Source organism: Myotis brandtii, unplaced genomic scaffold (genome assembly GCF_000412655.1).
Source record: "Myotis brandtii unplaced genomic scaffold, ASM41265v1 scaffold3686, whole genome shotgun sequence".
NCBI classification, from domain to species: domain Eukaryota; kingdom Metazoa; phylum Chordata; class Mammalia; order Chiroptera; family Vespertilionidae; genus Myotis; species Myotis brandtii.
The window spans coordinates 78,055-101,740 of NW_005364160.1; the positions used below are offsets into that span (position 1 = coordinate 78,055).

The 23,686-nt window shown below is 46.1% G+C and overlaps 3 protein-coding genes and 1 pseudogene across 6 annotated transcripts in view; 2 read left to right on the top strand and 2 right to left on the bottom strand.

Moving 5' to 3' along the window:
* Positions 1 to 91, bottom strand: part of LOC102252415 — a 6,877-nt pseudogene extending 6,786 nt beyond the window's left edge.
* Positions 92 to 446: 355 nt separating this feature from the next.
* Positions 447 to 23,686, top strand: part of SYS1 (Sys1 golgi trafficking protein) — a 25,926-nt gene continuing 2,686 nt past the window's right edge. The window contains exons 1-3 of one of the 2 annotated variants that reach the window (XM_014544536.1): positions 447 to 631; positions 2,248 to 2,315; positions 3,555 to 4,807. In XM_014544536.1, the coding sequence (XP_014400022.1) occupies positions 470 to 631; positions 2,248 to 2,315; positions 3,555 to 3,795 (471 nt within the window). In that variant the 5' untranslated portion in view covers positions 447 to 469 and the 3' untranslated portion in view covers positions 3,796 to 4,807. Of the gene's footprint in view, positions 632 to 2,247; positions 2,316 to 3,554; positions 4,808 to 23,686 lie in introns of those variants that run through there. The other variant, XM_014544537.1, reaches the window with a different exon arrangement.
* The window catches only part of DBNDD2 (dysbindin (dystrobrevin binding protein 1) domain containing 2), a 27,732-nt gene continuing 4,670 nt past the window's right edge, over positions 625 to 23,686 (top strand). The window contains exons 1-2 of one of the 3 annotated variants that reach the window (XM_014544535.1): positions 625 to 631; positions 2,248 to 2,315. The gene's annotated coding sequence lies outside the window, so the exon portion shown is untranslated. Of the gene's footprint in view, positions 632 to 2,247; positions 2,316 to 12,018; positions 12,278 to 23,686 lie in introns of those variants that run through there. The other 2 variants (XM_014544531.1, XM_014544534.1) reach the window with 2 other exon arrangements.
* On the bottom strand, positions 10,581 to 13,764 carry TP53TG5 (TP53 target 5). The gene is made up of 4 exons (XM_014544522.1): positions 13,396 to 13,764; positions 13,124 to 13,254; positions 13,010 to 13,064; positions 10,581 to 11,899 (listed from the first exon to the last, which is right to left on the bottom strand). The coding sequence occupies exons 1-4, from the start codon at positions 13,468 to 13,470 to the stop codon at positions 11,204 to 11,206; spliced, it is 957 nt and encodes a 318-aa protein (XP_014400008.1). The 5' UTR covers positions 13,471 to 13,764; the 3' UTR covers positions 10,581 to 11,203.

A 23,686-nucleotide genomic window follows, 5' to 3' on the forward strand; every position in this document is an offset into this window, starting at 1 on the left:
TCCCCGGAAACGCTTCCTTCCTACGCAGCCGCCGCAGCCGCTCGGGTCGCAGGAGCTTTGCCTCTCTAGGCTGGTAGGGCCTCTCCTCCATGGTCCGGTCTGTCAGGACTGTTCCGGGGGTCGGCCGGTGAGGCAGGCTGGGCCGCGCTCGGACCTTTGGATCCTCGAGTCGGTCACCGGTGAGTGAACCCCGGGGGAGCCGGAGTATGGGCGGGGCCCGGGCAGCCGGACGGGCAGGGTTTCCCCTCACTCTGGGAATGGGTCGGTCCGTCCCTCCCCCCCTCCACTCCCGAAATGGGCTTGCCTCCTCCGTCCCGGCCCCTCCTCCCGGGCTGGGTGGTGTTGCCATGGTGACGGCCGGCTGGCTGAGGCTCGGCATGTGTCCTGGCAGGTGCCGGGGTACCCTGGAGCCCATGGCGAGGCCGCTCTGACTCAGGCCCCCGGCGGAGGCCGACCCCTGCGGGCAGGCATGGCGGGCCAGTTCCGCAGCTACGTGTGGGACCCGGTGCTGATCGTGTCGCAGATCGTCCTCATGCAGAACGTCTACTACGGCTCCCTGGGCCTGTGGCTGGCGCTGGTGGACTGGCTGTTGCGCGGCAGCCCCTCGCTGGACCAGATGTTCAACGCCGAGGTAGGGTCCTCGGGGCGAGCGCGGCGGGTGCCTCGGCTTCACGCAGTGAGCTTTGCGGTCCGACACTACCGGGCTGTCGACCTGGCTGGGACACCTTCCCGCTTTGAGGCCCTGGGCAAGGCCTCCCCGTACTGAGTCTGTGCTGCCCCGTCTGTAAAATGGAATGGCGAGTGGCTGATAACAGAGAGGCTGATTCAGTACAAAGGAAAGGGGCCGGGTGTTAGAACACACAGGCCAGCGTCCTGGGCAACCTGACACACCTCCTTGCTGACACTCTGGACTTCACTTCTCTGAGCCCCAATACTCTCAGATGCCAAATTGGGGAGGGGGGACGGGTAAAAGCATGCAAGGAGATGTCATGGAAACTGCCCGGACCTGGACGTCGGGCCTCCGTTTAAGTTCCACTTACTAACTGTGTGACCTGGGGCAAGTATCCTCATATTTCTGAACCTCAGTTTTTCTGTTCGCAACGTGATGAGACCAGTAGCAGAGAGGCCGTGGACTGCAGTGCAAAGAGCCTGTATTTTTTTATTCAAAAAAGCTAGGTCTTCAATCTCGGCCCAAACATACTAGCTCTGGGACTTTGGGCCAGTTGTTCCACCTTTCTGAGCCTGTTTCCTCTTCTGGAAACCAGACAGAATAACCCTCAGCAGAATATTACAAGGCCCAAAGGGGCCTAGGGGTATGGAAGTACTTTATAAAGTGTAATGGGCCTGAAAGGTGTTTGCATCTGAGAGGCAGCTGTGGTGTATCGTAATGAGCCCTGTTCTTGGAGCCCTGAGATCTGGGACGGATTCCCTACTCCTGTTGCTTATTCTCTGTGTAGCCCTTGAGTAAGTTTTATTCAAAGAGAGGTAGGAATAACAACAACAAAAACAATAGCTTTGTGAGGTTGTTGCGTGGATTATATGAGATTACGGATTTCAAAGGCCTTTGTAGGCCGAAAGGGTTGTGCAGGTGTTTGGTCATCAGTTAGTATTTCATCAAGAGGGGTGGGTGGAGGTCACACCCCCACAGGTCCCTAGCAGCCCCCTCTGAGGAGCCTCTGTCCCCCTGAGAAGGGCCTGTGGGAATCCGGGGCTTTGTTGAAGAGCCAGCTCATGCACACACAACCTGAATTCTAGACCAGGGGTGGGCAGACCTTTTTTTAAAGGATGAGCTAGTAAAGATTTTAAGTCATAACTACCCAACCCTGCCATTGTAGCTCAAAAGCAGCCTTAGACAATACTAAGTTAATAAGTGTGGCTGTGTTTCAATAAAACGATTTACCAAAAGAGGTGCCTGGCCCTGGGGCCATAGTTTGCTGAACCCTGTTCTAGACCTCGCTCTTGCTGTTTACTGACTATAGCACTTTAGGCAAGTTACTTAACTTCTCTGAGCTTTTATTCCTCCTTGGTAAGATGAGAGTTAATAACACCTTCCTGGCTGCTGTGAGGGTTCAAATGAGACGCCATGATGGATATTTGTGAAAGCACCTTGTGGAATAGGCTGCCATACAGATTAAGGGGCATATTGTCTTCTGTGCTCTGGGAAGAGTTCCTTAGGGTGAGGTACTGGAACCTGGAGCTCTACCAAGTCACTTCTCTAGCATGTTTCCATTTGTGATTCCCCCTCAGATCCTGGGCTTTTCCACCCCTTCAGGCCGGCTCTCCATGATGTCCTTCATCCTCAACGCCCTCACCTGGTGAGTATCACCAGTTTTGCTGTCCAGCTTTTGGGGTCTTAGCACTGGACCTAACTTCCTACATTTGGACATGAGACAGGTTGGCATTCGTTCCTGGGGAGTGGACTAACATGGGTGGCAGAGGCCAATTCTGGGACTGGCTCCATCACAGGGCTCCTTTCATTGCTGTTTGGACTTAGCTTGAAAGTTCTATGTCACTCTGTGCATGCTGCCTGTGGGACACCTTCTGTCTCAGATCACTTCCTTGATGTGGAATGAGGTGAGGAAAGGAGTAGATTGGGAGTCAGGAGAACTGGGTTCTATTCTTGGTCCCTGTGACACTGGCCACGTTACTTCCCTCCTCTCTGGGCCTTGGGCTCCGCATCTGTACACTGAGGGGTTTCACTGGGTAAGGTCTAATGTCACTCATGACCACTGCCTTTCTCTTGAGAGGCAGGTTAGCATAGTGACTAAGATCTCAGGCTCTGGCATTGAACCTCAGCTTTCCCACTAGTCTAGTGACCATAGTGATTAAGATCTCAGGCTCTGGAGGCAGTCTCTCTTGGCATTGAACCTCAGCTTTCCCACTAGTCTAGTGACTATAGACAAGTTAATCTGTCTAAGCCTCAGTTTTGTCATTAGTAAAATTAGGCTAATAATATTACCCATTTCATAGTTATAAGGATTAAATGAGCTAATTCTTAGAAGTACTTAGAACAGTACCTTGCACATTACTACTCTTGATCTTACACTGGAGGTTGGAAACTGGTGGGTTGACTCCAATTTGGCTTCCAGATACGTTGTTTGGCTTACACAGTTGTCAGTACATGCATGGTATTTAAAACATTTTCCCACTTAGTTAAAAGGATATACTAAAAAATCCAGATTTCTGGCTTCTCTTGAAAAATGAGAGGATTGATTCTGAGCCACACTTCTAGCATTATGATTTACCCAGCTGTACGTAGCGCTTGTTCCCACTTTAGATGGAACGTTTATGCTTCAGGGTACCACAGTCCTCACCAATTCCTGGGATTCCCCTGAGTGACAGTTGCCATTTATCATCAACCTGGTCTTTTGCTTTTCTTCTACCCAGCATTACCTGCCAGGTTCCTCTAGGCATTAATAATGTAACCCTTGCTTCACACTTAGCTCGCTTGCTTCTGATCTCTGTGCTGTCATCCTAATTGTCCCCACTCCCCAAATAACCTAACTAAGGCCAGGACAACCCAGTGACAACTCACTGCTGTCCTCTCCCCACAGTGCCCTGGGCTTGCTGTACTTCATCCGGCGAGGGAAGCAGTGTCTGGATTTCACTGTCACTGTCCATTTCTTTCACCTCCTGGGCTGCTGGTTCTACAGCTCCCGTTTCCCCTCGGCGCTGACCTGGTGGCTGGTCCAAGCCGTGTGCATTGCGCTCATGGCTGTCATCGGGGAGTACCTGTGCATGCGGACGGAGCTCAAGGAGATCCCCCTCAACTCAGCCCCTAAATCCAATGTCTAGAAATGGGTCCTTTGGACACCCTGCTGGGCAGTTGGCCCCCCAACACATTGGGCTGCTCAGACCCTCCAGATGAGGTCCAGCCCAGATCTGAGAGGAACCCTGGAAATGTGAAGTCTGTTGGTGTGGGAGAGATAGTGAGGCCCTGTCAAGAAGGCAGGTAGCAGCCAGGATCACAGCTGCAAGATTGGCCTCCCATCTGCTGAAGCCTTGGTGTCTGGGAGGTCAGCAAAGGGATCTGAACTTGGTATCTGGGAGGTCAGCAAGGGGACCTCTTTCAGGATAATAACAGAATTGGAACCATGTCACTCTTGAGCCATCATACCTGTCACCAGCCTGTTATTTAAAAAAAAAAAAAAATCAAGGATATCTGATTGGAGCATACCACTCTTCTAGTCATCTGTCTTGTCTCCTTGGGACAGTGTTATCTTTGTCATGTTGTTGCAGCTATTCTGTTTGGAGAAACGCTTGATGTCTGGATTCATAACCCCAGAAAACGATGTAGGTTCAAAGTATTAGGCTCCTGTCAGGGAGAGGACAGCAGATGGAGGCAATCAAGCACAAGGAAAATGCACAACCTGTGTTGTGCTGTGCATGTGTGTGTGCACCCATGAACCCATGACTAACTTGCAGTTTTCTCTACTGGGTAGCCCCTTCCCCCCCTCCCCCTGCTCCCAGCTTTCAACATAGCAGGCCTTAGGACCCAGAGAAGAGTCCCAGCATCGCTCTCAACCTAACCCTCGTAATAGAATCTCTGGGAATGATCAGGCATGACAGCTCCCACTGAATGTCAGTTCTGGCAATAGGTCCTTTTTCCTGACTTACTTGGAACTCTTCAGTGACAGGGGTATGATGGATGCCCAGAGATAGGAAGCCCAACCTTCCAGCTCAACCGGTACTTACAGGGCTGAGGGAGATAGGAATTTGCTGTTAAGATTTTTCTTGGGAGTGAAGTGTCCTCTGTGAGGGGCTGCAGCTGTCCTTCCTATGTACATAATACAGTTTTTTCCATGGTTCTGCCTGTACTTACTTGCCATGGTTGGGACTGTGAGAGATCAGCATAGCCAGGCAAGGGAGCTGTATGGAAAGAATTATTAGGTAACCTTCGCCTTTGCTGGACCCAGATTGTTCCTCCATTTGGTTAAAATACTAAGTGCAGGGAATTCCTATGTCCCACCCCCTCCACCTGCAGGCTCCTCTGCTACACCTTGGGGGAACTGCCATGACTCTCAGGACTCCTTTCTCGTTTGCTGGTGATTTCTGAACATGTCCAGGGGAACACACTGGTCTAGACCCATTTCTGCATTGAGACCATTGGTGTTCCTCTTTGGATCCTCTGAAGTCTGCCCAAGAGAGCTGTCAGTTTTCAGATTTTATTGTTAGGGCTACACAGGTGCGTTTTGCATCCCCCGGGAAGCCTTTCTAGCTTCCTGGCCCCAGCCCTCCAGAAGAGGGCATTGAGGCAGACAAGATGAAGGTTTACGAGTAAATGTGCCTGGGCAGAGGCTGGGAAAGTGCAAGGGTGAGCACCTCCCTAACTCAGGGTGCTCTAGTTAAGCTGGAAGGAAGCAACCTGGTAAGAGTATTCTAATCCTGGCTACAAGGTCCAGGAGGCAAGGCCAGCTGAGATGACTTCCCTAGGTTGGTGGGTTTCCTTCCAGACACCACAAACTCTAAAGGCAAGTGACTAACTTTATTTTAAGGAAGGCATCAGCACATTCATGTGGCTGCCATCTCCTTTGGTCACCTGTGGTGGTCGCTTCATCTGTGATGGCACACTTCTGGGGGGTTTCCTTTGAGAGCTTGTGCCGTTCTGCATATTTCCTGTGATGAGAAATCTCTGCCCCTTGAGTGTTAATTTGATTTTTGGATAAGATATGTGACCTCAATGAGATTTATTTTTTATTTGTAAAGTAACAAGAAAAGCAGTATCTAGACCAGGGGTGGGCAAACTTTTTGACTCGAGGGCCACAATGGGTTCTTAAACTGGACCGGAGGGCCGGAACAAAAGCATGGATGGAGTGTTTGTGTGAACTAATATAAATTCAAAGTAAACATCATTACATAAAAGGGTATGGTCTTTTTTTTTTTTAGTTTTATTCATTTCAAACGGGCGGGATCCGGCCCGCGGGCCTTAGTTTGCCCACGGCTGATCTAGACGCAAGTTCCAGAGAATTGGGCAATGGCAGTGATGTCATTTTAGTAATAAAAAAATGTCTATTGAGTGCTTAATAGATGTACAACAGTGGGCTAAGTGTTTACATCTTCTTGCTCATTTAGTCTTCACAACAACTTCCTGAAATAGAAAATATCTTCTGTATTTTACAGATAAGGAAACTATAAGGAATTTGCCAAAGATTACAGGTTAGGAGCTGGCAGAGCCAGGATTTGGGCTCCAGTAGTGACATTAATAAACTCATTCTGAAGACTAATAGTTAAAGGTTGTATAAATTCTTACTGGTTAAATAATCTATCACCTTATAATCATACCTCCACACCCTACTCTCCTGTTTTGTTTTGTTTTTAAATATATTTTTATTGATTTCAGAGAGGAAGGGAGAAGGAGAGAGAGAGAAATTGATAGGCTGTCTCCTGCACACCCCACACTGGGGATCGAGCCTGAAACCCAGGCATGTGTCCTGACCCCGAATCAAACCATGACCTCCTGGTTCATAGGTCGACACTCAACCACTGAGCTACACCAGCCAGGCTCTATTGTACTGTTTTAAATACTAAGAATGTATAGTGCTTTGTAAACATTACTAGCTTTCTAAGAAAAACTGATATACTTTTTTTTAAAAAAAGAAAGAAAAACTTATATACTTTAAATACGGTCACAGATTTCCAAGTAAACAGGAATGTAGGAAATGTTTTTCTTTCCAAGGATAAAGGAAAGTTGTATCCACCCCACCAGTGAGTTGGTGTATCTCTTGACTTTCTAAGGGTCTGAAGTCTGGAACTCCTTTTATCCTACCCACTACCTGAACTCGGGCCATTTGGAGAGAAGTGGAGACTAGTGCATAGCAGGTGCTCAGAATAGTTTATAACCCACGAGAAGGATGGGAAAGGAGAGAGATGGTGCCTCCGAGGGTGCCTCTAACTTCTATTTCTGGGGAGCCCTGTCCAGATCAGAGCCAAATGGGGCCAGATGGCAGTCAGTAGGCAGCAGGGGTGGGTGGGAAGCTCCAGGTCCCATGAGACCTCTGGAGTGCATAGCTCCAATAGGCGCCCCTGGAAGCAGTTTCTTAGATTTTGGACTGTCCTTCAGTGACTCCCAGATCAGGCAGCTTCCTTCTGGCAGACACAGAAGGCAGTCAGTGTGCAGGCAAGGAACTCCTGCCCAAGGACCACAGAGCCTCAGGAGCTGGGGGGAGGGGCAGATTCAAGGCACAAGAGCGGCTCTCTGTGGAGAGGGTCTTAAAAGCCACTGTGGTGCTTGAGGTTTTCTGTAGGAAATTAGTGAAGGGTGGTGCAAACAGCATTGAGATGAGGGGGTAGACAGAGAGGAGAGTTTCTGTCCCTGCCCCTACCTGGGCAAGTCAAAATTCTAGGGGTCTAGTATGGAAGGCTTTAGAGAGCCGTAATGGAGTGCAGAGTTAAGTCCTGGAGCCCCATTACTAGCTGTGAGACCGTGGCTAAGCTACTTAACCTTTCCCTACCTTGGTTTCTTCATTTGTCAGCCGAGGATGATAATAGTACTTCCCTGGGGGGTGGTGAGGATTCACTGAGTCTCATGTGTAAAACACTCAGCACTGGGCCTGGCACTTACAGGAAGTGGTCCACAAGTCTGTTACAGTTTTGCCCTTCCCTGTCCCCAGTTGTACAGAGAACACACCTTTCTTCTGAGCCAGCAAGTATTGAGCTCCTCTGTGCCATGCACTGCAAAGTGACACATGTATTCTCACTTAATGAAAGAGATAGGCACCATTATTTTCCTCATTTTGCAGACAAATTGAAGATAAGGAGTACATTGAGAGTAAAAGCTAGGCCTGTCTGCTTCCATAGCTTCATATTTTCATGTTCCAGTTATGTTTGAGTGGTACATGACTCAGCTAGGGAGAGGGAAGTGTCGGGAATCCAGACGTCACCTTAGCAAAAGGTTGTGAATGTGAATGTAGGATTGGCTTCTTAACAAGCCGCTTGTTTCCTTTAGTGGGCAGTGAGGCAGCTGCTCATTAAATGAGAAACAGGGCCAGTACTGGCCTTGGGGCTTTATTATGGTGCAAGGCCAGGGAGAAGGCATGGAAAAAAGGCCAAACAGTTGTTCAGTACCCCACAAGCTGGCCTTGCCTACATCAAGCCTGATTTGCTTAAAGCCCTCTGGAATGGATATTAGTATTCCTATTTAATAGACAGATGAAATAGCCTCAGAGAGGTCATGTGACTTGTTAAGTCACCTAAACACTTTAATCCCCCTTCTTGTCTATTAACTGTTAGGAAGCCATTTCTGGAGTGGCTTCTGATCCCAAATCAGGATCTGAGCCCCAAAGAGAAGCCTCAGATTGAAGTGGTTAAACAAAGGGATGGTGTAGTGGGGAGACCCCCAATTGTGGGATTGTGGCAGGCAGGTTGCCTGAGGACCAAGTGCCAGTGCAGGTGGGGATAAGGCTGGAAGAGGCACCTGCTAGGAGTCACCCTGGAGGCCTGCATCCTTGCTCCCCCAGGTGCCCTGGGCACATTAGAGTCCAGCCTGGGCACACAGGCTCCTGTCTACTTCATAGCATTCCCTGTGGGCAGCTCTGGCTCCCATGGGGCAAAGCCAAAGCTGCCAATCTTAGGGCCCCCAGTTGGGGTTCCCTGGTTAGGCTCCCACAAAGAATAGTGCAGGTCCTGTCCTTGCCCTCCCCCTGTTTTTGGTTGGGAGCGCACTGTCCTGACCAATGGCCTGCTGAGAACGCAAGACAGAAGTTCACAGAAGGTGGCATGAAGAATGGAAAGTGTTTGGGAGGAAAGATGGAGTAGAAGTTATTTTCGAAGATTGATGACGTCCAGCAAGGGAACCAAAATGGAGACTCAGGAATTAGGCTGGATTGCAAGCTGAGTGGGAAGACAGCTCCAATTGAGGTTACTGGGGCGTGCTTGCACAGAAGTTGTGGGGGCTAGGCAGGGAGTTGGGGAGTGGGGGATGCATGGTAGATAGGGGAGCGCTGTGGCAGGAAGACAGCCTGCTGCCTTACCCAGGCAGAGCCCTGTAGAGCAGAGCAGCCAGTGCAGGGTGCCCAGGCTGTCCCACTGCCCCCAAGGAAATGCGTTCCATTTCCCGCTGGTTCTCAGTTGTGCTGAACACCAGTGGGGTGAAGGATTACGAGTGGGAGGGTTCAAGGGTAGCCCCTCATCCTTTTCCCTCTCTCCCAATCTGGGGAGCCCTCTCCATAACTGTCCTGGCTCCTGAGGGTGGGGTAGGGAGGGGAGTGGGGTCAGGGATGGCTCTGCTGCTTTCCTTGAGGCATCTGTTCAGCGCATCCTGCCTCTAGGGCAGTGGTTCTCAACCATCTGGCCCTTTAAATACAGTTCCTCATGTTGTGACCCAACCATAAAATTATTTTCGTTGCTACTTCATAACTGTTATGTTGCTACTGTTATGAATCGTAATGTAAATATCTGATATGCAGGATGGTCTTAGAAGACCCCTGTGAAAGGGTCATTCGACCGCCAAAGGGGTCGCGACCCACAGGTTGAGAACCGCTGCTCTAGGGGAAGGAATAGGGAGGATTGTAGTCTTAGAGAAAGCCTGGGCTTTCCTCTTCCCAACTGCATGGTTAGGGCCCTATAGCTTCTACTGACAGAGGGTGACTCCCACTGGATGGATGGACCAGGGCTTGGGGTTGGATGATGTATATGCCAGGTCATATGGGAACAGTAGGGACACAGTGCCAGGTTCCCGCTTGACTCACTGCTTTCCATGATCTGTGACTCAGGTGGGGCCCAGCAACGCCCATTTATTGACACCAGCTCTGTGATAATCAGGGCGCAAGCATGTGCATGATGGCTGTTTCCTTTCTTCTGAAAAGGGAATGGGGAGCAGCTAGGAGACTGAGATCAGAATTCTTGCTCCACCTCTCCTAGCGGTGTGAGCCTGGGCAAGTACTTGCCTTCTCAGCACCGTGGTTTCCTTCTCTCCTGGGCTTGCAGGGCTATTGTGAGGCATCTGACACCCAGGGAACACCCGAAAGCACCCAGGAAATTTTCCCTTTCTGTGACTTCATAGAGTACTGTCACACGGTTCGGTGAGGTGGGGAGGGGTGCAGCTCTCTGGCTTCTTTGTTCCAGTCTAGACTCTAGACTGACCTTAGGGGCCTGGGAAGGGGGCTGGAAGAAGCCTGAGAGTGATACACACTCTTCCCCCACCTCTGCGGAGGGCCTCTTTCCTCCAGCCTTTCCAGCCCCAGGCAAATAGGCAGAGCCAGCGAAGTATTCTTCAGTGCCATATGGGAAATTTTATTTGTATACTCTCAAATTTTCCCGTCCAACCCTCCCATTCAGATGATTGTACGATTTCCATCCTCTGCTCACAATCTGGCTCCCATCCGAGGTCTACGCTACCTGTGAGCGAGATGTCGGTGTTAGGAGCTAAGAAGGCCTCTAGGAGGCGCTGCTGTCCAAGGAGAGGGCTTAGGCGCAGTGGTTCTCAACCTTCCTAATGCCGCGACCCTTTAATACAGTTCCTCATGTTGTGGTGACCCCCAATTTCATTGTTACAAATTGAACATAATTAAAGCATAGTGATTAATCACAAAAACAATATGTAATTATATATGTTTTTTCCGATGGTCTTAGGCGACCCCTGTGAAAGGGTCGTTTGACCCCCAAAGGGGTCGCGACCCATAGGTTGAGAACCACTGACTTAGGGACTGGACACTGAAATATCTGGCAGGTTGGAGATGTGGGTTTTGTGAAGGGGAAGCTTCCCTTTCCACTGGACTCCCAAGCCCATCACCCCCTTCCTTTCTTGGGACCTGATTCTCTCTTGGAGGGGCTGGAGTATTCTTTTTCGTGCTAAGGAACTTTTTCAGAGTACATCTTTTTTGAAACATGGATAAATAAAACAAATGGAGAGTTCATTTGGTCTGAGTGTGGCAGAGCCCTACTTGACCACATCACCTTCCCCCACATTTAGGAATTCCTAAACTGCTTACTCAGACTTCTGTGAGATTCCGAGTCATAGCAGTTTGGCCCCTCCTGAGGCCTCTCCTTCCCTAGAGCCCTAGTTGGATCCTGAGAGGCTCCAGCCTAGCCACTAGGCTGGTGTATGGTCTTGGTCAATGGTTTGCCCCTCTCTGAGCTTCCCTTTCTAGTCATAAAGGTGGGGCCTCCCAGCACTGCCAGCAACAGCCCCTAAGACTGTATTCAGGGGCCCAGCTCTGGGCCTGGCTTGAGGCCTACATCTCACCCTGGCCTGGCAGTGACATCATCACACCCTGTATGGATGGCATTTCGGCAGCCCAAGTGATGCAGAGCAGAAGCGGGTGCAACAGCGCTTGACCAAGCGCATGGTGGATGGCCTGCACATCACCCGGGGTCCTGGGAGGTGGATTCGCCTGGGCAACCCCTCAAACCAGTTCCACTGGTCAGCTGCTTTCAGCTGCTCCGCGTCCCCTCGGTGGGGCTTCAGGAAGATGACTCCAGGGTCTCCAGTGGGTAGTTGCCTCCCCCAGGCTCCAGGGCAAGTGATCGATGTCTTTGGGACCTCAGGCTCCACTTGTTGTTCTCCCTCTGGCACTGCTGCAGGTGACTGCTGGACCTTTTTCTTCTCTGGCACCCTCACCTTGGACTTCAGTTTCTTAGGCTTCCCTAAGTTCTTGGACTCCAGTTTCTTCTTGGAGCACTTAGCTTCTTGGAGTCCATTATTCTGGCCCATTTTAGTGCAGACAGTGTTGTTCCTGGCAAGGAGAGGAACAGCAGTCAGTAGAGCAGGACTAAGGCCTGGTTCTCTTGCCTGTCCCCAAGGCAGCTGCTGTGCAGCCAGCTCAGGGGAGCCTGTGAAGAAAGCTGGGGAGGGCCTGGAAAGGAACTTCTCTACCACCCGGAGGCCTTGCACCTCGGGGCAGGGGATGTGGTACCTATCAGCAGCAGGGATGTGAGAGGTTGGGAAGGCAAAAGGCAATGACTAATAGGTTGGACACCTGGGAATATTGATAGTCTGCATCGGCCACTAGGTTAGGGCTCTGCCTGTCTGGATTTCACTTGATGGGGTGAACTAGTCCAATGTTTTGTTTTGTTTTTCAGATTGTGTTCTAAGAAACCCGAGGGTTCTGAGGAATTCCCCCTGTATCCCCTAATGGCCGGGTAAAGGCAGGAGACCTTCCCTCACAACAACACAATTGGGGCTTGGGGACAGATTTTGAAGAGAGGTTCTGCTGCTTTAAAAGTCTTGGAAAACAATGGGACTAGATGACCCTGACCCTCCGGCTCAGTGTTTCCTGATTACCTGCATCTAGGAAGCCAACTTAGAGAGAGGAGCCCAGAGAGGTGGAGTTATCCAGAGGTATTAAATGCTGGCAGGGATGTGTCTGTCATAGATTGGGTCCCCTGCAAAGCGGCAGCACCGCCCTGAGTGTGTGCAGAGGGGCGAGGCCTTGGGCTCAAGGTAATGACAATACTGATGATGATAATGGCCATTGTTGGTTGAGTGCCCATGTGTGAGGCCTGCACAGTGGGAGGCAGTGAAGCAGCAGAGTGGCTTGGAGAGCACAGGCTTTTGGAACACAAGCTGGGATCAAATTCGCTTCTGCCTCTTACCATCTATGTGATGAGGCAAGAAATGTAACCTGTCAGAACCTTAATTTCCTCATCTGTAACAGTGGGATAACTGTCTACCCATAGAATTGTTGTGAAGAATAAACTAAATGGGAAAATGCTTGTAAAGTACTTAGCATAGTACCTGGCACTTATCAGGTGACTAAAAAAATGGAAGATTTCTTAATATTCTGATGCAACTGATGAGGAAACAGCCCCAGCAGGATGTCTAGTCTACAGGTGAATGTCAGGGCTGTGTTGACCTGAGAGGGGGAGCAGGAGAGGTGCCCATCGTGCTCAGTACCCCAGGTGGTAGTTAGTCCCATAATTGCATGATTATGACCATGGTTATGATCACAGCTCTGATGATAGACAAGAATGGCTTCAAATTCTAGCTCTGCCACTAGGTCGGATAACTGGGACAAGTCGCTTCATCTCCTGAGCCTCAGCTTTTTATTAGTAAAATAGAGGTCATAAATACCTTTCTCCCAGAGCCTTTGTGAAAATTGGGTTTTCTAAATTCCTTAGCACAGTGTCTGTTCCTAGCAAAGATAGCTGTTAGGTCCATGTGGGGCCGTGGGTGGACTGAGCTCACCTGGAGGAGATCGGGAGGACCTTCCGAACGTTGAGCAGTGAATTCCAACACCTTCTGGCCAGGCTATATAGTTCTTGGATCCGAGGGTTTGAATTCTTGAGTAGCCTCAAGAGTGACAAGTTTTTTAACACCTGCCAGAGTTGAGAAACCAGAAAAACAGATGTTTCACTCCCCATCCAGACTTTGGCTCAACTCAGCCTGGAGACCCTGGAGAAGCAGTACTGCATGGGTGCCCAGGCTCTCCTCTGCTGGGACCAAAATGGGCCTCTTACCATCCTAAGTCGGTTCCGCTCAGTTAATTTGCTGATAGGCTGCTGTATCTTGTCCTGTGGTTCCTCATCTTGCATCTGAGAGAGAGAGAGGGAACGCTAACACGGAAAAAACCCCACCCCTAAATGCCTCCATTATACCTCTCCATTTGGTTCAGCATGATCTGACTAACCCCAGACTGAAAGTGTCACCTCTTTGGGGGCAGAACAAGGGAGACCATTCTAACTCTTGACCTCCCTTCACCCCTCAGCGCTCCCTTTCCCTCCATCTGCCCTGGTATGGTTGGACTCTTTGTAAGGCCCCTTCTAGATCCAGTCCCTAGTCCAACCTTGAAAACCACACTATTCTGGGGCCTCTTCTTTGCTGATGGACTCATACTGGGGCTGTGATGCCTCAAAGACGACAGATGGAGCAAGACTGGTACCAGGTACTGCCTGAACCCTGCCCCTCTCAGTTCAGCCAGTACCCAGGCTGGGCATTAGGATGGTCGTGCTGTATCTCCCAGGGAGGGGAGCTGTGACATCACTGAAATGTGTGACAACAGGGCTGGGTCTCCAAGGAGTGTGTGTGGCAGGGGTGAGGGTGAGGAAGAAACGCTCACCTGCAGAGAAACCTGGTAGGTGACAGGCAGAGGCGTATATTGTTACCACCTTCCTGTGAGGTAAGAGAATTATCCCCTCTTTTTAAATAAAAAAGCCAAGGTTCAAAGAGGCTAAATAATTTACTCAAGGTCATACAGTTGGATAAAGGTGGAGCTGGAAACCTAAGGTCTGACATGAAATCAGGGGTTCCCAACTATGCTCCTCTATTCATTCATGTCACATGTGTTAACTGTACCCTGGCTACATGTCAGGTGTTCTAAGTACTGGAATAAAAGAAAATTCCTACCCTTAAGGAACTGACATTTCAGTAGAGGGCAAACAAAACAGTGTGTGTATCTGTAAGTGTTCAATCATTGGCTCTCTAAAACAAAGTGAGTGTGTGTTGGTGTGTGTTACAAATTTTACTGATAGACATCTACAATAATGAAATTTGACAATACTTTTTATTGTAAATTCCATATAGCCAGTTGATTCTTACAGTACACTTTTCTTGACTTATGCTTAACTCTTGTATCCATAACCAACCTATGGTTATAGTGGATGAACAATTGTAGTTCCAGCACGAATGTTGGTGTTTTCATTTACACTAGGAGTATGAAAAGTGAAAAAATGAAAGAACCACGATGTTGGAATTCTACCCAATCATCAATGACATGATCAACTAATTTGCTGTATTGAATTATAGTTTTCATGTACTGGAGGTATATTTTCTCATTTTGGGGTGTGTGCGTGTGTCTATTTCCATGTAACAGCTATAGACAGGACATGTTTATATTGAATCTGCATTATCAACATCTGCATTACTTTCTTAAGGCTAGACCAGGGGTCGGGAAATTTCTTCTGTAAAGGCCATATAGTTGCAACTGCTCAGCTCTGCTATTGTAATGTGAAAGCAGCCATAGATAATATGTAAATGAGTGGGCATAGCTGTGTTGCAATAAAACTTTACTTACAAAAGTAGTTGATGAGTTGGATTTGGCCCATGCAAACTTCTGGTCTAGACATCAACAAAACAATCAAACCTGATTTATCATGTTACCTATGTCTGTGGTGTAAATACGCCTTCCACCACTGATTTTAAGCTACCAATGTGATGTCACTGAAAGCAGAGTTGAACAGAAGTGAAGAATACCATACCATTATATGTTACATATTTCTACAGATGTAAAGACTCTCAAGAACATAGATAATAGTAAAAGGCAGTAAAAAACTAGAAAGTGATGAGTTTAAGCATTTTCATCTTTGCTTTTAATATAATTAATTAAGCCTGTATAATTTAATTTTTAATAATGGCTATGTTTAACAACCAGCCAGCAGAGTTCCTGAAAATGTAATAGGCTTTTGCGAACCCTAATGAGTCAGTTCCAGCACACCACTATTCTGTCAGACGGAAATAAGTGTGTGGAGAAAATTAAACAGGGCAGAGGGGATAGGAGAGCAAAGGTAGAAGGTTTGCTTTATTAAAAGGGTGGAATGGGAAAGATTCACCAACAAGATGAGATTTGTGAAGAGACCTGAGGGAGGTAAGGGAAGCGGAAAGTGGCAGTGGCAGGAGATGAGGGCAGAGGGGGAGCTGTGGTGAAGGGTTGGGACAGATCATAGGAGACTTTAATTTAAACTCTGGCTGCTTTGAATAATCTGCCTGGCTGGCTGCATCAGAATAGTCAGCTTCTCAGGTACCACCCATAGAGTTGGCCAATCTGATACCCATCCAAGTATGGGAATCACTTCACAGCTTCTAGGGCAGAGAGGTGTGCACGCATAGGGAGTGCTTAGCTCCACCTTTTAGTAACAATGAACCAAGACTAGATTGCAGACAGCTTCTTACTGAGGCAAGGTGGTTGGATTCGGCACTGGGAGCCTGGTCCAGATGCCTCTGCCATTATGTTCTAGTCCATACTTTTTACCCCTCACATGCTTCTCTCTCTGCAGCTGTGCCTACTTAGGGAGTTCATCTCCATGGGGTCAGGGAGTTCTCTACCACCAGACTTTGTACCCCAGAAATGGCTCCCAAAGCCATTTTCCATATTCCATCGTTTATTCCTTCCATTGACATGGGAAAAACCATTTGTGCAGAGAGAGACGTATCCAGTGACACACAGCTGGCAAGCCTGTAGACCAGGGGTGGGCAAACTTTTTGACTCGAGGGCCACAATGGGTTCTTAAACTGGACCGGAGGGCCGGAACAAAAGCATGGATGGAGTGTTTGTGTGAACTAATATAAATTCAAAGTAAACATCATTACATAAAAGGGTACGGTCTTTTTTTTTTTTTAGTTTTATTCATTTCAAACGGGCCGAATCCGGCCCGCGGGCCGTAGTTTGCCCACGGCTGCTGTAGACTAACTCCAAGGCTCTTGAGTGGAAAAGCACCACTGTTTTTTCCCCCCTTCGTTGTGGTTAAGTCATGTTAAGTACATTCACATTGTTGTGCAACCATCACCACAATCCATCTCCAGAACTCTCTTCATCTTCAAAACTGACAATACCTAGTAAACAACTGTCCATTTTTTCCCTTCCCCAGCCACTGCAAACACCCTTCTAATTTCTCTCTCTATGAATTTGACTTTTAGGTACCTATGTAAGTGGAATTATACAATATTTGTCCTTTTGTGACTGGCTTGTTTCACTTAGCATAATGTCTTCAAGGTTCATCTATGTTATAGCATAGGCTAGAATTCCCTTACTTTTGTAAAAACCGATTTGAGAGAGAGAGAAATATCAATTGGTTGCCTTCTGTTTTTGTGGATATGAAGAGAGAGAGAGAGAGAGAAGAAAATAAAAAAGAAAAGAAAAGAAACATGGATGTGAGAGAAACATCAATTGGTTGCTTTCGGTACCTGTCCTGACTGGGATCAAACCCACAACCCATGCATGTGCCCTGACCTGGAGTCATACCTGCAACCTCTTGGTGCATGGGATGAAGCTGCAACCAACTGAGCCACTGCAGCCAGGCACACCTATAATTTCCTTAGAGGTCTTTTACCTGACTGAATAGTACCCTGAAGCATTGCCTTAAATCTTTCTGCAATGTAAACAAAAGGTTTTATAGTCACATTCTCAGTTTCATTTTGGACCATGTTTTCTTGTTTATTCGTTTTTTGCATTGTCCTGGATTTGAGCTTTGGAAGAAAACCATTTCTTAATTTTACCATCATTTCATAATTTTGCCATTTGGAGAGCTTGAGAATTTTCTGCCATGAAGTCCTGGCTCTTTTATACGTAACAGTCCTTTCTTTTATTTAGTTCAGGGTTTCCCAACCTCAGCACTGTTGACATTTGGGGCCGGACAATTCTTAGATGTGGGAAGAGGGTTTGTCTTGTGCATTGCAGAATATTTAAGTATCCCTGGCCTCCACGAAATAGAAGCCAGTAGCAACCTCCAGTTTTGACAAGCAAAAATGTCTTCAGACATCGCCCAATGTCCCCCAGGAGGCAACATTGCTCTCATTTGAGAACTGCTTTCATTTCTCGTCTCCAGTTGCATTTACTCTAAGCAGCAAGAAGAGTTCAGGTGGCATCTTCAGCACCTTCCTTGGAAATATCCTTAGCTAGATCACTCAACTCATTAGATACATTTTCTGCTTTCCACTTTACTGCAACAGGGCTGCTACACTTTATGCCACAACATAAGAATTCTTCCCCAGTTTCCAATAGTATTTATTTCACTTTCCTTTATGCCCTGACTGCAACCATATCAAAGGACTGAGGCCTCTAGTAACAGCTTTTTCAAGGCACTTTAGGTCTTTATTATACTCTTCTCAAAGTCTATTGCCCAGTTCTAATGTCATTCCCATACTTTAGAGCAGCGGTCGCCAACCTTTCGGACCTCACGGACCACCAGTTGGCGACTGCTGCTTTAGAGTGCTGTGACAGCAGCCCTCTACCCCAGGGCCCAAATCTCTATGTTATCTATTGCTACACAGCAAATTATCCCAAAAGTCAGCAGTTTAGAACAAGAAATATTTATGACCTCTAAGGTTTGGCGCATCAGGACTCCTGGGACTGCTCTAGCTCAGTGGTTCTCAACCTTCCTTAGATGTGGGAAGAGGGTTTGTCTTGTGCATTGCAGAATATTTAAGTATCCCTGGCCTCCACGAAATAGAAGCCAGTAGCAACCTCCAGTTTTGACAAGCAAAAATGTCTTCAGACATCGCCCAATGTCCCCCAGGAGGCAACATTGCTCTCATTTGAGAACTGCTTTCATTTCTCTGTCTCCAGTTGCATTTGCCACGACCCTTTAATACAGTTCCTCATGTTGTGGTGACCCCCAATTTCATTGTGACAAATTGAACATAATTAAAGCATAGTGATTAATCACAAAAACAATATGTAATTATGTATGTGTTTTCCGATGGTCTTAGGCGACCCCTGTGAAAGGGTTGTTTGACCCCCAAAGGGGTCTCAACCCACAGGTTGAGAACCGCTGCTCTAGCTGAATGCTCAACCTGTTTCTCACGAGGTTGTAGTCAAGCTGCTGGCCAGGGCTGCATCATCTCAGGCTCTATGAGGCCGATGAACCTGTTCCCATGTTCACTCATGTGGTTGCTGGCAGGCCTCTGTTCTCCTCTGGCTGTCGGCTGGAATCTTCAGTTCCTTGCCAGGTTGGCCTCTTTGTGGGGCTGTTGACAACATAGTAGCTTGTTTCCCTGAGTGAGTGATCCAAGCATAGACCCAAGATGGAAGCAGTGTTCTTTTTTTTTAAATTTTTAATCTTAAATTTGGAAGAGGTATAGACCATCATTTCTGCCGTGTCTTATTGGTCGCATAGAGTAACCTTGATACAGTATAGGAGAGAACTGTACAAAGGTCTGAATGAATAGAAGGCAAGGAACATTGGGAGCTCTTTAGGTGGCTGGCTGCTGCATTTCACTTTTATTCAAGATATTATTCTAATTTCCTTTTAACTTCATCTTTGACTCAGGGAATATTTTGAAGTGTTATGTTTCATTCCTAAGTGTTGTGCTGTTTTCCAGATATCTTTGTTATTATTTACACTTTAATTTTTTTGTATAGTCATAAAACATGTTTTGTATGATTTAAATTCTTTTAAATTTATTAAACTTTGTTGTTGTTGTTTTGGCCCAGAATATGATGTATCTTGAATGTTTTGTGTGCAGTTGAAAAGAATGTTTATTTTGCTGTTGTTGGGTAAAGTGTTATAAAATGTCAATCAGAACAAGTTAGTTGATAGTGTTCAGATTTTCTATAGCATTCATTTTTTAACTGTATTATAGATTTTTAAATTTTATATCTATAGATTTTTAATAATGTATTTTTGAAGCTCTGTTTTTAGATGTATACACATTATGACTGTCAAGTCTTCTTAGTGAATTGAACCTTTTATCATTATGTAATGTCCCTCTTCATCCCTGGTAATTGTCCTTCTTTTGAAGTACTTTTTATGACACTCTAATTTGCTTTGATTAGTGTTTGTATGGTATATCTTATTTCATCTGTTTACTTTTAACTTATATATTTCTTTATAGTTAAATTGGGTTTCTTGTAAACAGTATATTATTGCCTCTTGCTTTTATTCCCCCAATCTAGTAATCAGTCTTTTAATTGGTTGTCGCTACATTTGGATTAAAATCTTCCATCTTACTATTTGTTTTATATTTTTTCATCTGTGCTTTCCTTTTGCTTTTTCCTATTTTTCTTCCTTACTTTGGATTGATTATGCTTTGTCATGGAAAAAACCTTAACCTCATCGGTACCAAAAGCAGACAATGAGACTTACTGTATGCAGGCAAGACACTTTATTACTCATCGCACATCAAACAACATGAACATTAGCATCGTTTTGTGTTGGTTCCCTCAACCCTAAGTCCAACAATGACACAGTGGTCCTAGATGCACAGTTCACATACAGTGTGACTGAGAAACCCAGATCCAGCACTTTTATAGCAAGCAGTAAACAAGCTTGCCTTTGTTTTAGAAAGACTGATCTCACCTCTCAAAATTGCCACCTGTATCAACAATCCTGAGCAAGGGTCCAGGTGAAAGAGAAGTCTTGACATATTCAACCAGTCATATTGAACACAGAGAGGCCCAGGTAGGATGCATTCCAATGTTTTTATGATTCCATTTTATCTCTACTATTGGCTTGTTGATTATACCCCTTAAAAGTTTTTTTTTAAGTGGTTGCCCTTGCATTTACACCATATATCTTTAATTAATGAAGTCAATATTCAAATAATATTATACCACTTCTTATATATGGTAGCATAAGGACTCTTTAACAGTATATTTCTAATTCCTCATCCCATCATTTTTTACTATTGTTATTGTCATACATTTTCCTTTTATATATCTCTGAACCCACAGTGAATTGATATTCTTTTGCTTTACACAGTCTATTACTTTTAAGGTGATTAAAAACAGAAAAATGTTTTATATTTACTGTTATTCCATCCATTTCCAGGAATCTTTATTTCAATATGTAGATCCAGGTTTCTCTTTGGTATCATATTCTTTCTGCCTCTGGAACTTCCTTTACTGTTTCTTATAGTGCTGACCTGCTGGTAGTGAATTTTATTTTTGTTCATCTGAAAAAAGTGTTTGTGTACCCAAGTTTGAAACATATTTTTGCTGGATATAGAATGCTGGGTTGACAGTTTTTTCTTTCAGCATTTTAAATATATCATTCTGTTGTCTTATGGTCCTATAACTTCTAATCATATAACTTCTCTGATGAAAAGTCTGCTTTAATTCTTACCTTTGGTCCTCTGTAGGTAGTGTGTCTTTTTCCTCTAGATGCCTTCATGATTTTATCTTTGGTTTTCAACAGTTGGAATATGTAGATAGGTCATAGTGTGTGTGTGTGTGTGTGTGTGTGTGTGTGTGTGTGTGTGTGTGTTTATCTCTATTATCTGTATCTCTTCTTCTGGGATTGAAGTTACATATTTATTAGCTCTTGGATGTTCTGTTCTGGTTTTCTGTTTTGTTTTGCTTTACTCTTTTTTCTCTTTCTATTTCAGTTGGGTGGTCTCTGTTGACCTATCTTCCAGTTCACTGATTCTTTATCAGGTGTGTTAAGTTTACTGATGCCCTTGCCAAAGGCATTCTTCATCTTTGTTACATGTTTTTAACTTTTCTAGAATTTTCCATATGACTTTTTTTATAGTCTCCATTTCTCTGCTAAAATTCCCCTTCTGTTTATGCATGTTGTCCACATTTTCCAACAGATTCTTTCACATATTGTTATAATTGTTTTAAATTCTCTGTCAGATAACTCCAGAGAGTTATCTGGGTCTTCAGTCTGGTTCTGTTGATTATTTTGTCTCTTGACAATAGGGATTTTTGTTATTTGTTTGTTTTGAAAAGTTGCATTTTGTATATGTGTTGTAATTTTTATTGATTTCTGGACATAATATATAGAACAGTAGAGACTGAAGACAAATTGTTTATACCTATAAATTATCATCTCTTTTTAAGCCATTACTGTTGAGGACTGAGTCAATTTTGTCAAGAGTTGAACTATGTTTGGGTTTTATTGTTTCCATGATTACATTTAGCATCTGCAGACTCCCCCTCTCAGCCTAGCCACACTGGGCCTTTAGTAATTCAATAAAAACTGTAACTGCACTCTCCTTACCTGCTTGTGTGGAGACCTTGTCTTCCTCCTGCTTCATAAGTGTGCCAGTGCCTGCATCCCATTTCTTCTTGGAGGCTCCTGTCCTTCTTTGGAATTCAGGTTAATTGGCTGCTCTGCAACCTCAGCTCTCTGATGGATTCAACAAAAGTTATAATTTTATAGATTACCTAACAATTTAAAAAAACTATTAGTGTGGTAATGATTTTCTTCCCAGCTTTCTGCATCCTAAACGGAAGCCAGGAATCTAAGCCATCTACTTTTTCACTGCTCCTTTCAACTTCCTTTGCCATCCACTCCTAGGTCCACTGCCTGGGTCTGTCTCTTGGCTGACACTTTTCCAGCATAGCCCCCTGAATTATTTCTAGCTTGGATGCTATCTTCCCCCTCAACCCTTTCATCTGGCAAATATCTGGCCAAAAGAAGGGACAGAAGTTCCTGATCTGTCACTATCTTGGGGACAGCTCAAAATAATCCATGGAGTCCTGTTCCTAGGGATAAGCCTGAAAAGGGGGGAGATGACTTTATGAGCTGAGTTTTCATCCACTATACTCCTAACTTGGCCTTATTCCTCTGTGCTTGGGAATAAGGACCAAGCATCTACTCCATCCATTAATGAGGAGTAAGAATCAACTGACCAAAACATTCCCTGGAAGCTGAAAGCTGCCACAGGGTTAAAGAGGAACAGACGGGAGTAGTGCTTATAAGCACACTCTCTGGAGGCAGCCTACCTGGGTTCAAATTCCAGCTCCATCACTTACTAGCTGTATGGCCTTGGACAAGTCCCTTCACTTCTTTGCATCCTAATTTCTGTATCTGTAAAATGGAAATAATAATAATACTTACCTCACAAGATTGTTAAGAGGATTAAAAGAGTTAATATATACAAAGTACTTATAATAGTGACAGGTGCATAACAAGCTCCGTAGAAGTATTAACTATTAAAGCATACTTCTCTAATTTCAGAAATTCGTGGAAGAAAGCAGTTTCTTCCCTCTCTTAGAACCCATTGCAATCAAAACAGCTAATGTTTACTGAGTACCTCCAAAGTACCCAATTCCTGTACTAAGTATTTTATATGAATTATCTCATAAAGTAGAGATTAATTATTCTTATCTAACAGGCATGGAAATCCAGGATCAGAGAAGTTCACTGTTTCACAGCTGGCTTGACAGAGCTAGGTTTACAACCCAAGAGGGTCTGACTACACACCTGTGCTCTTAACCACTGCACTTGTTTCTTTCCACAGACTAGTTTCCTTGCTTGCAAAATAGTGGGAAAGCTGCTTGCTGTGTTTATCTCACAGACTTGTCTTGAGATTCTAATAACAATAGAAGAAGCAGTGCTTTAAGTATTTGTACAGAGTGCTGGTCCCCTGGCATGGAAACCTGAATGTCTCATGAATTTTCACTTCCATTCTTTTCCCCCTCATCTCAGCTTGTTGAACTAATTTATTCAAAACTCAGCTCAGATATCAGGCCTAGATACTATCCTGACAACAGAGGGACTTAAGCAGAGGGTAGCATGTCAGACTTGCCTGTTGAAATGATGATTGACTGCTGTGTGGGGAATGGAGTGGAGCCAAGGGAGAGATGGTGGTGGAAACTGAGAGGAATGGTGGATAGGAAAGATATTCAGGAAAGAGAATCGACAGGAAATTAACATGTATTTTAATGAGGGCAGCGAAGGACAGAGAGGCGACAAGGACGAGTCCTAGTTCTTGGCTTGCTCAAGGATGTTTGTTGAATGACCAAGTGACCCCGCTGCAGAAGCTTCTCCAACAGACACCTGCCCGCCCCGCTCCCCCGGGGCGGAGGACAGGGCTTCTGGAGCTAGGAGCACCACAGGATGGGTGGAAGGGAGGAGGAAGAGAATGGGCACAGTCTCTCGGTCCGGGAACTGCAAGGACACTGGCACTGGTCTGGAACAGAAGGCGCTGCGAGGGAGCAAGCTTTTCCCCTCTCGGCCCGCAAGGTGCACCTCTCCCCTCCACCCCCGCAGCCCGGGCGTGCAGCGCCCCTCTTAGCACCCTGCAAGCGTTGGCTCACCGCCGGCGTCTGGGGGTGCGGCACGGAGGCCCACCCCTCTAGCCCTGACC